General features: G+C 46.7%; 2 protein-coding genes across 3 annotated transcripts in view; one reads left to right on the forward strand and one right to left on the reverse strand.

Annotated features, from left to right (window-relative positions):
• Positions 1-66: 66 nt before the first annotated feature.
• LOC135805416 (syntaxin-12-like) lies at positions 67-9,787 on the forward strand. Its single transcript, XM_065319447.1, has 11 exons — positions 67-433; positions 561-617; positions 1,193-1,262; positions 1,945-2,035; positions 2,246-2,323; positions 2,836-2,889; positions 3,143-3,207; positions 5,997-6,078; positions 7,162-7,234; positions 7,812-7,894; positions 8,709-9,787. Exons 1-11 carry the CDS (start codon positions 331-333, stop codon positions 8,814-8,816), a joined length of 864 nt encoding a protein of 287 aa, XP_065175519.1. The 5' UTR covers positions 67-330; the 3' UTR covers positions 8,817-9,787.
• A 337-nt stretch (positions 9,788-10,124) lies between these two features.
• The window catches only part of LOC135805410 (uncharacterized), a 47,762-nt gene continuing 44,228 nt past the window's right edge, over positions 10,125-13,658 (reverse strand). For both annotated transcript variants that reach the window (XM_065319439.1, XM_065319440.1), the window contains exons 24-25: positions 12,226-12,348; positions 10,125-11,197 (exon numbers count right to left, since the gene is read on the reverse strand). In XM_065319439.1, the coding sequence (XP_065175511.1) occupies positions 10,956-11,197; positions 12,226-12,348 (365 nt within the window). In that variant the 3' untranslated portion in view covers positions 10,125-10,955. The remainder of the gene's footprint in view (positions 11,198-12,225; positions 12,349-13,658) is intronic.

The following is a 13,658-nucleotide window of genomic DNA, read 5'->3' on the forward strand; positions in this document are numbered from 1 at the left end:
ATCCTTTTTGAGTGGGCCCAAACCGAAACCAGGCATGCATCATCATCAAGCTATGAAAAGGAAAAAATTGAAAAGAGTGTCGAAAGACTCAAAACACAAGTGTGCTTCTTTGGCGTTGTCAATATCCACACCGAAGACCAAATCAATTTTCAAGAGTTCTCTTGGTAGTACGTATTCCCTTATCCACGACAGGAAGCAGAAGGAGAAAATCTTGAACGAATTTATTTTGAGCCACCAAGTTCGTAACAGCAGCTGATGAGCTAGGCTGGGGCACACCTGAGAGTCAGCAATCATTATTATTTTGTAGGCTTGTGTCCTGAACCTGCAGTCATGTCTCGCGGCGAATTTGGATCAGCTGCGAGGGGTGAGGTGAGCTATGGAACACTGGAATCCACGGGACGCTCATCAGGCTCCGCGGGCGTGTCCTGGCAAGGTTAGTGCACGAATACTCTGTCCAACCTGTGCTTGTTTGGCTCACAGGAAAGGGAGAATTAGTTTGGCAACTTTTGAGTTTCACTCAATTTTGTCTATGTTCTGCTCTTTTCTATGCGCGTACAAAGATGACACGAGCCAGTTTGATAAAGTGGGTTCCAACACGCAGATGATATCGTCCAATGGTATGTAACTACTATAGTCTGTATTGATCATAATATCAAGAGTTCGTGACTCTCCCAAGTGTATGCAACTCACGCCTCTCTTTCTCTCTCTCTCTCTCTCACTCTCTCTCTCTCTCACACACACACACACACACACACACCACACACCACACACACCACACACACCACACACACACACACCACACCACACCACACACACACACACACCACACACACACATATGCACACACACGCTCATGCACGCACATCCAAGCTTGCAATTATTTCCGACATGAAATGCCTGAGGGCTATGATAGTACTGTGCACTGGGATACTCCTCATGTGCTTTTCAAACATGGATGCAGCCAATGGGATTTTCGCTCTTTGGTCGCTTTGTGAGGGGTCCGATCTACTCACTTCCCACCACTTCAGGTGTTATCTGCGCCTTGATCCTTGAGGGTGGTAGTGGTCCTACGGATGTGGAAAACGCAATCTGACTGGGTCTCCCGTGAACCATGGATTGTTTGGTCATGGATTTTTTCCTGGCATAAAGTCCTGATGCTACTGTATGGTTCTCGGGGCTTCCTTCTGCACAGTTTCGTCGCTGGAGAAACTGCTGAAGCAGATCGGTACACCGAGTGATGGAGAACCACTACGTAATCGTCTGTAAGTACTATAGACTGTGTTTATGCATGCTGTGTTGGCTGTGGGGCAGGATATTTGCACTCTTTTCTGGGTCATAATTCCTTTGAACGGTTTTTGCAACCGTGGGTTTCCTGGAAAGCTCTTCACAAGAGGAATGCACTGGGCTGATACTCAGTAACGAGGGCCAAAACGCCAGCGCTGCAGCCCTGCGCCTTCGTTGCAATGCCAGTATTCTGACAATAGTCGTTCTGGTCTCAGCAATGTTACGTCGCTGCATGCCCAGGAAAGTGGGGAAATCCCCCATTCAAATCTGTGCATGCCACTGTTGAGCGACATTTGCTGAAACTCGATAGCTGAGCTTCATAACTCTGCAACCGCATATTGGAGCGCTCCGGCGATTGTTTCAGTGGACAGGTAGAAGTTTTCTCTTCAACCTACATGTTTATATTTTATTCTTTTGAAATGATTGAGTTACAATTGACTGAAATATAAATGTATCAACAGGTCCGATTCCCCGCTGAAGGTCGATTTTTTTAGAACGAAGACTACTGGTGTTTGACGTGGGTTTGTATTGTGTTGGAGTGGAGTGATCTGTTTCATGCCTATCCTCCACTTTATCATTCAGTGGAGCAGCACTCTTGCCGGTCATGCCACAGTTGCTCTTTTTCTTCTTGTGCTTGTCCCTTTGTCCGTGCCCATCCAGACACACGCTGTCTCACAACACGCAGGTGTTGGCATCGGACACGAATGTGGCGCTCAAGAACCTTGGAGTATCCACGCAAGGTGCTAATAAAGTAAGCTGTCGCACAACATGAGTTTTCCTCGCATCTCTCAACCTCCCAGTGTGGGGAGCAAAGGCTTTCTTACAAGCCTTCGCCGAGGGCACTGCCATTATCTCTCTAAAGCGTGCCCTGTGCCGTGGATGACATTGACATGTTACTATATACTATTTGTGTGCGGTATTTGCTTACTCTCCACCATTTGTCTTTGCTCTTTGCTTGCAGAGACAGCAGCGGATACAGCTTGAGAGACTACGCAAGGACTTCAGAGCTTCACTGACAAGATATCAGAAAGTGCAGGAGGTAGGAATGTGATCTCTTTAGTCAGTTAGGCAGTTGTCTTGCCAACCCTTATCATTCGTGCTCGGCATGCAGTGTGCGCCTTTTTGGTTCAGGGCTGTTGTGCTGTCTTTCTGTATTTGGGCGATGTGGCGATTGCTAGCGTCAGCACCTGCATATTTGTGGTCCGAATCATATTTCTAGTTTGCATCGTTACTAGTGTGTGTGTGTGTGTGTGTGTATGTGTATGTGCGCGTGTGTGTGTCTCTATCTCTCTCTCGCTCTCTCTCTCTCCCACTCTCTCTCTCTCTCTCACTCGCTCTCTCTCTCTGTCTCTCTCTCTCTCTCTCTCTCTCTCTCTCTCTCTCTATGTCTCTGTCTCTCTCTCTCTCTCTGTCTTTCTCTCTCCCTCTCTCCCTCTCTCTGTCTTTCTCTCTCCCTCTCTCTGTCTGTCTGTTTGTCTTTCTGTCTGTGTGTGTGTCTTTCTACCTTTCGCTCTATCGTTCTTTCTTGCTCTCCCTATACACTCTTCCCAGGCCATTCAGGAGAATGTGTCGCTACGTGCACCGCCAGGTGGACGGGAACGCAATGTAAGTGTAAACTATGGTCATAACCAACTGCCAACTCTGTTCTTTCACTTCTATAGGCATGGCCAGACTCATTTCCCTGCACACATACCACTCTAATGTACACTCTAGCATGCACTTTGAAGTGTCAAACCCAGCACAGCTCCCGAAAAGGGTGTTGGCGAGAAGAAGGAAACGCCTAAGTGACCTTCGTCCCCTCGTTGAAGTAAAACTAACATGAAAGCTCTGTCGCAATCGTGCCTGTTCTCTTGTTCAGCCCTTCCAGGAGGATGACGATGACCAAGAAGCTCTCCTTGCCGCTGATGAAGAGGAGCACAGGAGGTACGCATGTTAGCCATGTTACTCCTTGTAATATGCTGTGAAACCTGTCTAAGACGACTGCTCAAGGGACTTTCAAAGTGTGGTCTCTGTAACCAGGTCGTCTCCTGATCCAGTGCCATTTGATTAGAAATAGCATACCTTGGTCCTGGCTGCAGTGGTCTTCTGGGACAGGTGGTCTTCTGGGACAGGTGGTCTTCTGGGACAGGTGGTCTTCTGGGACAGGTGGTCTTCTGGGACAGGTGGTCGCCTTGACAGGTTTTACTGTACATGTCTGTACATGTACAGTCATGTCTTGTAGCTGGTGTGTTTGCATTTCAAGTTTTTTTTTTTTTTTTTTTTTTTACACTTCCAGATGATAAGTGTAGTATTATTCTCGATATAGTCAAGTGGTTTGCTTCACTGTCCGAAGAGTGCTCAATACCCATGTAGGGCAGAGCCTTGTATTATTCTCGATTATAGTTTGGACAATGAGACATAGAAGAGTATATTAATATGAGGAGCAAGAAATGCACAACCAGCAGGTCAGTGAAACCTAAGAAAAGTCTCGAGCCCGTGAGAGAAGCACATCAAAAGTTCTGGCCTACGAGAGGCAGCCTGCATGACGTACATACGGCATGCAGCGCATACAGTCATGAGTGTAGGCATAGCAGAGTCAGGATATTACTACATCTCCCCATTCAAGTCAGGATATTACTACATCTCTCCCCCCCCCCCCCCCCCCCCCCCCTCAAGGCGCACAGCAAGAGAGAGATAGCGAAACAAGAATAAAGCAGCGACGGAAGAATGCCGCTAAATGGCTAGCAGAATCGGGCAAGACTGCGCCATGAGAAGAGAAAAAGTCTGAGAGACCCAATGCAAGTATCCTGGAAACACTCTGAAGAAATAACAGAGTTCTGCAAATTATTTATATCCTTTGGGTGTATGAACAGCACGTCCAGAACGGGTGACTCTACCTGAACGGTTGGGAACGGCAGTAACTGGAGATGAGCGTTGAACGGGAGATGCTGGCTCGCCGGTGTCTTCAGAGTTGACAGGAACTGCTGGAGGATCGATGATGAGAGCACTGCGGTTGCGACGGAGAACAGAACTGGACAGCGTCTCGACAATTAGCGACCGGGCAGAATGCTCGGCAGTGACGATACCGGGCTCTTTTCTGTCTGGGACAAAGACAGCGGTACCAGGGACCAGTGACGGAGCCTCGCAAGCACAATGACGGGAATTACTCCAGTGGCAATATTCATAGTGACTGGGGAGTTATCAACTTCCACCGGCACGGACCAAGGGTCGTGTCCGGCTTCGACGCTGCCTAGAAACATGCCAGGGGCGTCCTCATCCGGTGGTACACTGTGTATAGCGTCACATGATCGTTGCTTCTTCTGGTCCACGTATGTGGGCGGGGGTTCAAATCCCACTTCTGACATCATGGTAATGATGTAGTATTATTCATGATATAGTTTGGACAATGAGACATAGAAGAGTAAATTAATATGAGGAGCAAGAAATGCACAACCAGCAGGTCAGCGAAACCTAAGAAAAGTCTCGAGACCGTGAGAGAAGCACATCAAAAGTTCTGACCTACGGGAGACAGCCTGCATGACGTACATACGGCATGCAGCGCGTACGGTCATTAGTGTACAGTAGTGTACGCGTAACAGAGTCAGGATATTACTCCTATAAGTACTACAGTCCTACTGCGGTTATCCGAACCCCGGTTGTCCAAATACTGTAAAACCGGAAAGTCTAACGTTTTAACGACCAATTTTTTTCGTTGCATGTACAGTATTTGAAGAAACGTTATTGCGATGTCTGTGTAAAGATGGGTGGCCAGATAGGCATCGTTAAACTTTCTGCACGTTGTCATGCCAAATTACAAAAACGTTTAACTTTGGTCGTTAAATTTTCCAGTTTTGTAGTACCTTGATTATCCAAACGCACGGATATTTGTATGTTGTACATTGTACAGTCAGACCTCGCTTATCCGGTCCTCCTTTATCTGGATTCCTCGCCATCCGGAAGAAAATCGTTGGTTGCTGATTTACAGCATATGCCATGGATACAATCATACAGTATGTGCGTTCGATTACTCTAGTTTCAGAAATCAATATTTTCGGTATGAGGGCAAAAGGCCAGGGTAGGTGAACAGAAATTTTAGGTACAAAGAAGCAGTTTCATATTGGATTATATGTGTTTGTAGTGTAGTGTTTGTTGGATTTATTGAAATTTTAGGTATGAAGCAGATGCACGGAAAGTACCAAATAAATAATTAAAAATAAAAGTACGCCGGATATCTGTGAAATTACTTATTTTTACAGTATCCGGTTCCTTCGCTTATCCGGATATATTTGTGGAAAACGGACGTGTGCGGTTATGCGAGGTCTGACTGTACTGTGCATTTTTTGGCATGTGGTGTTGTGGATTTTTGATTTCCTTTTTGAGTGTCTGGTTTACCGTACTGCTTTGTACACTTACCTAACTTGCTAGCAAGAAGAGTAGACAGCGAAGTAGAGACAAATATGTGAGCATCACTAAGTGCATAATATAAGGGTGGTTTGGATTATTAGAACACACCTTGAAAGCAGCTCGCCTGAAAATGTTTGGATAACTGGGGTAGGACTGTACTTGTGGTATAACTGCACTGACATGCTTGTTGTGTGTTGCACAGTAGAATTCTTCCTCTGATCGTGTGTGTGTGTGTGGTGCCTGTTTCCATGCTGTGTGTGTGTGTGTGTGTGCGCGCGTGCGCGCGCGTGTGCATGTGTGTGTGTCCGTGTGTATGCATGCTTCTATAGAGCGGTTCACCAGCAGACGATGCAGGCGGAGTTCGAAACCGAGCAGTACGAAGAAAGAGCAACTCAGGTTCAGCAAATTGAAGTGAGTACAACATGTGTCACATTGTGTGCGTTTTGGTGGATGATCGTGTGGATTGGGTAGTATTTCGAAGTGCGTTCTTACCTGCCGCACTGACAAGTGTGCCCAAGCGCATACCGGTAAGCACGTGCCAAGGCGGTTGTATCTGTGCAGTAAGCTATCAGGGGAGAGTTGTGTCCAATATTAGTATATTACAGCCTGCTTTAGCATTCTATGTATGCAGCTATTATGCAGACACGGAACTCCGAGTAACAGCAAAGAAAGGACCTGGTTGCACTGTTGCTGTTTGTGAATTGCATGTAGCTATTAGGGAGGTTTCGCTCTACGTAATTACGTATGAAAATCCGTATGTCGTACGCGCCGGGGAGCGAGGGCAACTTTCATACGTAAATCTCTCTACGGATTTCCGTAGGAAAGCACTTTCCTACGTTGGGTCCTCCGTAGGAGTTTTTGAAATATTTTTCGCATTTTCCGCATTTGTCCATGGCAACATTCAAGCCGCGCGAAACACAAGGTACACACACCGTACACCACGTGCAAAATAAAATGGAAAATGCGGTTTCGGTTCATGGTGCATGCGGTGGGTGCATGCAGCCAACGCGTCTCAAAAGCAACAACGCATGTTTAGCAGTCATGGAGAAATCACGTAGAGCGAAACCCAACAGCTCTGATTTTTACGTATGAAAATTCCGTGCAGTTCCTACGTTATTTTCATACGTAATTTAGAGCGAAACCTCCCTAATATGTATGTGCGTGAGACTTTGATCAGTTGGTCAGATAACGGCAAGTTTGCTTTTTATTGGATGTGCGCGTATGCACAGTGTTGCTTGATGATATCTGATCAGGTGAATCAAGTGGGTGTATGCACAGTGTTGCTTGATGATATCTGATCAGGTGAATCAAGTTTGTGCCGGGTGCTGTGCAGCCCTAGACCTGCTGCCAACACTGGGATGTTAACTGAATGCTAAGGGCGCAAACTTGGCTCACAAACAATCAGGTGATCAGGTTTCATTGAGCATCACTGTCTATGCTGCTCCATCACAAATCACTTACAGTACACGTGATTCTGCATCTGTCCTACTGCAGAGAGACATCCTGGAGATCAATGAAATCTTCCGTGATTTGGGTGCCCTGGTGCAAGAGCAGGGAACTCTTGTCGGTAAGTTGTTACAGTGAAACCTGTCTACTCTGACCACTTTGGCTAAGGACCTTACAAATATGGTCCCTGTATACAAGTAGTCTTCTTATCCAGGGTCGTTTCACTGGAAATAACATCCCTTGGTCCTGGTTGTAGTGGTTTTCTTGGACAGGTTGTCGCCTTATCAGAGTGAAATTTTTACTATCGATTACAATTCCCGAGTCCATGCAGAAATTTCAGCAGTCCGAAAGTAATCCGAAGAAACCTTTTTTTTCTTTCTTTCTCCAGTTTTAGCTTACCTGGACGTCCACTAAGGGTGGTGGATGCCTCCACAGAGCGTCAGTAATGATATTTGCTCATGATCTGAATAGAAATTTAGCACTTTCGCCACTTGAACGAATTATGCACTGAAGTATTAGCCAGGGTCCAATGTCATGAATAAGTTACATGTATACTTTCTAGCTAGGTTCTGATTGACGCTTGCTTTTTTCGTGTTGTCTTTCTCGAAGCCGTGTTTCTTTTAACTCACGCACACCCAGGGGCCAGCTTTAATACACCCACCTTTGCTGATCTGTGCGTTTGTTCATTTCGTTTATAGATAACATTGAGGAACACATTGAGACTGGTCACCATCAAGTGGAAGAGGGAAATCGTCAACTAAGCAAAGCAGCTTTGTACCAGGTACGTTATGATGGGTTGTTCAGTGTGTCGGTTTTTGAGCGAGGGTGTGTGAGAAAGAAACATCACAGCACATGCCGCTGCAAATAGGTTACTTGAATGCTGCTGGCTCACGCCTGGCTTAGGCTGCGGCCGCACTAGGTAAAAATATGCCGTATATTACAGCCAGCAGCCGCACTGCAAGTTCTACGAGCATTTTTCCAGCCCGACCGCCAGAAAATGTCACTAGGTAAAAGATAACGCATGTACTGCCCAATGCTGTAGATAGCAAGCTATTTCAGCCATATAGTGTGACACTTGGAAAGTAATAATGACCTGTTACTGACTCCTGTCAGCAGGAGTTCATATCCAAGAGTGTTCAACTCGATAATCCCTCAGCCCCCGTGGAAATTTTTAAGGACATCAGTCTTTCACTGCAGTTTGTCTCACTGATGCCATCATGTGTAGCCAGAGATGAAAAGTGCAAAGAACTTTTACATCGCGGCTACGGTAGTGGAAGCAGAACGATGGCCAGTAGATTCATGCGGCCTGAACCTGATGTACTCACATGTCTACATGACAAGCACGGGAAGGCATGCGCCCTTGATCTTTCTGCTGCCATAATATGACGGAATAAATAATTTCAGAAGAATCTCTGCCATTTGGTCAGTCCATTGCAGCTTGAGATAGAGTTGTCGTAGTCTTGCTTATCCACTCTTGCTGTCACATGATGACATTGTGTTGTGGGTAAGTACAAAAACAGTGCTAGTACTTCAAGTGAATCCTTACCATTGTCTGTGTTTCTTCTGCTGCATATCTGTTGTGTGTTGGTGAGCAGAAGAAGGCACGCAAGAAGATGTGCTGTTTGGTGATCGTCCTGCTGGTTGTCGCCGTCGCTCTCTTCTGTGTCATTTACTTCCCGATCAGAGCTAAGAAAAATAATTAATCTCTCGCCATGAATGGACGGGATGGCTTTCTTGCTGCCTCTGCTTCAAGCCATGCAGAGGTGTGCTGTACAACGCAGGTGATCTGCGATGGCTGGCTGCCTCTCTGCACTGCACTGACAAGTCAGTGCAGTGCTGCGGCCATGCAAGTGCAAGTCAGGTTGTGGGTGCACACACTGTGCGCCTGTTGTGATTGTCTGCTGGTTCTCTGGCTGGGCCAGGTGTCCATCATCTAGTTTCGAACAGCCGTGTCTGCCTTAGCGACAACGCTCGGAAAAGTTTGCTTTGCTCTTGCGCACCTTTGCTAGTCCGTTAGCTTGTTTGTTCATTCGCTTGTTTATTTTCTGATTTTTCTCTGGTCTTTCACGTTACTCACCGGCTAGTGTACGTTACTCACCGGCTATTGTATAAAGGAAACACAATACTAGTGTAGTAGATACTATCTAGAACGCAGCTTACTAGCTATCAACTCTAGCGGTCTAGGTGTTCCACTTGCCCCTTTGCTATACGTCCCCACCATTCTCTTTTTCCTTTTATTTCTAAAATTAATCCGTTGACGATGCCGTATGCATGAACTACTAGAGTCCCTGCCCACTTGTGAAGGCAGGCATTGCATGTTGCGGCCTGGTGCCCGGTGGCCTGGTGCCCGGTTAGGTCATCCATACAAGACATCTCTACATTAGAGAAGACCCTGTCATGAAAATCGCTGTTTCTCGGATTTCTTCTTGCTCTATATTTTCAGATCTTTGTCGTTGTGTCTGCTTGCACCTTTTTAAAAAGAATATCTATTATTGCTGCAGCAGGAATCAGCTGTAGAACTTGCTGGGCAATGCTGGGCAATGCTGACATTGCTGTTGATTACAATGTACATGTATGCTACTTTTATAAGATCTGTTTTGAGTGACACTGTTTCGTCCGTTTCATAGTCATTGTTGATGGAACGTTTCATTCCAAAATTTGCCTGCATCAACCACTCCTTTCCCGCCGAGGTGAACACATCATGGTTGAGCCAATGCTCTCTCTCTCTCTCTCTCGTAATGCCATCGTGTCAACACTATGGTATCAGTAACCAGGTCCAGAGTCATTCTCCCTTGTCCACATCCTACATGATTGGACTTCTTCAAGAACTAACTTCCAAGTCATGCAGGGCACCGATATTGTTCCAGCACCGGACTTGCGCCATGCAGCTTGATAGACATGGTTGAGACCGTCCCCTGCTTATTGGCAATTGTTGAGCCCCCCCCCCCCCCCCCCGGGAGGAGCTTTCCTACAGCCAGCCCCTAGTTTATCAAAATGTAACAGCAAGGAACCACGGATAAAGTAGTAACATTAGCTCAAGTACACGACTTGTACATTCCAATGCCGAAGGAACTGGATTCGAAAAGTTTATCAACATTGCCAACCTGCAACGTGGCCAGAAAAAAACTAAGTTGTAGTGGCAAGGAAGTATGGATAAAATAGTGCAGGTCACCGCATTTTCTTGGTTGAAACAGACCTAGTGGAACAGATTTTCAAGCTCAAAATATCCAAGGAAAGAAACAGGATTCAAAAGAGATAAAAGCTATTAAAAAAATATCGGAAACTAAAATCACCAAACTTCAGGGGTCAGCACCAGAAATGCTTATTTATGGCTAACGATAAGTGGAAAACTGAACAAAGGTTAGTAAATATCGGAAACTAAAATCACCAAACATCAGGGGTCAGCACCAGAAATGCTTATTTATGGCTAATGATATTAAAGTGAAAAACTGAACAAAGGTTAGTGGAAAGCGAAGAAAACCGAAGACTGATTGACAGATGAAGCTGCAAGATGCCTCAAAATTACTTTCACTTGATTAGCATGACTTATTAAAAAAAAACACAACATTCAGCTTGTCCAGCTCGCCAAGAACACAACATACTACCCTAAATCATGCATGTGACACATGCACACACACACACACACACACACACACACACACACACACACACACACACACACACACGCGCACACACACACATAGCCATGTGCAGACCATAGGCATTTTGGCAGTACTGGTAGATCAACTACATGTACCATACAACAAAGAAGGATAGCAGCACTTCTCGCCCGTAAAATCCATGCTACACGCTACACACTACAGACGACTGGTAGTTTTATTTCATGCCATAGAAGCCTCAGTGTGTGGGTAAAGTTTCCGAAGCTCTGAATCGCTCAATGTGGCATTCAGTGACGTATTCTCGGGGAGAAGGTGATCACTCGACGTGGTCATTGAAATCGAATGCATCAAGATCTGCCGCTGTCCAGACTCCCGGCCTGCCTTATGTCCCAGATAACGGTGACGCAGAGAGATGAGGTCAGGGTTGCGGACCAGGGTGTAAGCAAGATGCCAACGCCTGACAGCTGAGAAATAGACAGAGAAACACAATGGAACACACAGCCAGGGTTAATAAGCTACAGCCAGGGTTGGTAAGCTACCAGTACAATGGTCATGTACCATGTATTTGAGAGAAGTGTGTCATGTCCTGCTGAGAGAGAGAGAGAGAGAGAGAGAGAGAGAGAGAGAGAGAGAGAGAGAGAGAGAAAGAGAGAGAGAGAGAGAGAGAGAGAGAGGAGAAGAGAGAGAGAGAGAGAGAGAGATAGATAGATAGATAGAGAGAGAGAGAAGAGAGAGAGAGAGAGAGAGAGAGAGAGAGAAAGAGAGAGAGAGAGAGAATCATTGATTTCTTTGTTCTTTGTTTAGTAGGGCGACTGTGTTGAGGATACTGGATAGTGAGTGCTATTAGCGGTTTCTGGCTTCCAGGCCGGCTACTTTCTACGTGACACGGGTACCCTGTTGGGGTAGTGTTACTATGGCAACACCCTGTTCACTCTAACCCCAGGAAGCAACATGATGGCGTCCAGACTACGATTTATCCATGATGCGTTCTCTCACTTTCCCTCTGGTGTAACCCGGTTCTACGGGGTGCGCCCTGCTTCACTAAACAACACTGCTCTTCACCATGTGGCGACAGTGCTCGCCCGAAAGTCTCAAAGGCAAATTTCTTCCATTTCCGACTGTCACCTCACCACTGCCGACCTGATACTGTTCGGGCCGATGCACCCGCCGAAACTGTCCTGGTCATCTACACCACCGTTCATGGTGATTGACGTGTTGCTGACAAGGAAGTTGAGAAACAAGAAAAGTATCAAGCGAATGCGAATGCTTGTGAGATCCATCAGTAGTGGTAGGTCAAGACTACGGTTGCACTCATGTACACACCTATATGCTAGTGCCGAACGCAACGCACATGTGTGTGTGTGTGTGTGTGTGTGTGTGTGTGCGCGCGCGCCCATGCGCGAGCGTGTGTGCGTGTGTGCATGCGTGACTACGCTGCATTAGTGCGATGTATGGCATTTTCAATGACACACACATACACACATACACATACCTTTGCTTTGTTTCATCGCAAATGGACGATCCGCTTCTTCCTTGAGCAAAGATACGAATGCCAGCATGCAAGGGTGTGTGTGCGCCAACTCCATTCGAAGGAAGCCACAATAGGCAGCATAACCTACATGAAGGAACACACAAAGAGAGAGCATCAATCAGCATTGCATCACCTATCCTCAATCCTGATCACCAACTGCAAGCAACGGCCAATGTGGCTGGTCACCTTGGTTGACTTGCTTGTTGCACCCAGCGATGAACTTCGCCAGCTAAACTTTCACCAAGTCCTGATGTTTGCCTTTATTTTGCCTTTATTCACAATCACTGTCATACACATGTAGCTGTGAGTCCGATGTGGTGATGGCTAGGATTGTGATTTCCTGTACAAGATGTGTGTGTGTGTGTGTGTGTGTGTGTGTAGGGAGTGACAACTGTGACGACCGACCGCCTTTTGATGCTCCTCCTGTTGCCGAGGTCCCGGTGTGTACTGCCTGCCAGCGTACTTTCAAGTCTACTGCTGGCCTCAAGCGCCATCGCTGTGGACCCCGCCCGAAGCGCCCTACAGTGACTGATCGCCAGCACTTTGAACATCATTGCCGAGTCTGTAGTCAACGCCAGTTTCGGAGGCGACAGGACCTGGAGCGCCATTTGAAGCACTGCCTACCTCTCCCCTAACCTCTCTGACAGTACCTCCCTTTGGGGAGCGGCGTGGCCATTTCTGGCAGCTGTCAATAGTAGTAGTAGTAGTGTGTGTGTGTGTGTGTGTGTGTGTGTGTGTGTGTGTGTGTGTGTGTGCACCTCTCACTCTCCTTCCCAGCACTCTCCTTCCCAGCACTCTTCTTCCCCTTGCTCTCTTGCATTCCACCCACATGTACTATACTATTATTAGAAGTTTCTAGTCTGTGGCGGCGGCCCTGCAGATAGTCTGGTGAGTTCTGTGAGATGGTGCAATACCTCCTACATGCACTTCCTCCCTGTATTAGCAGCCAGGAGTGAAATACAGTCCACTTTGCGTACGACACTCGGAGGGGCATCAGAAAAGTGTCGTTATTCGCGAAGTCTCGTTATACCCGAAGTCTCATTATAATTATGTGTAACAGTTAGATGGGATTTTGCTCTGGGCATGGAAATTCTGTCGTTATTCGCGAATTGTCGTTATATCCGCAGTCGTTACTAGCGAAGTTGACTGTACATTGACCAAAGACACACATGCAGCTAGGAACACTGTCACAGGTGTCAATCAGCATGGCAGCCACAGTGGGGCGACTGATGGATCATGCGGCCTGCTCCATGACTGTCCGCATGTCCACCGAGAGTTCATCTCTCCATGATCAGTAGTCAATACAGACAGTTGCTAGTCCAGCACAGCAGCAGCAGGCAGTGCTGTGGGGACTGCCACTAACCCACCCACGGGATAACACCATCCAGCAGTTG

Source organism: Sycon ciliatum, chromosome 1 (genome assembly GCF_964019385.1).
Source record: "Sycon ciliatum chromosome 1, ocSycCili1.1, whole genome shotgun sequence".
NCBI classification, from domain to species: Eukaryota; Metazoa; Porifera; class Calcarea; order Leucosolenida; family Sycettidae; genus Sycon; species Sycon ciliatum.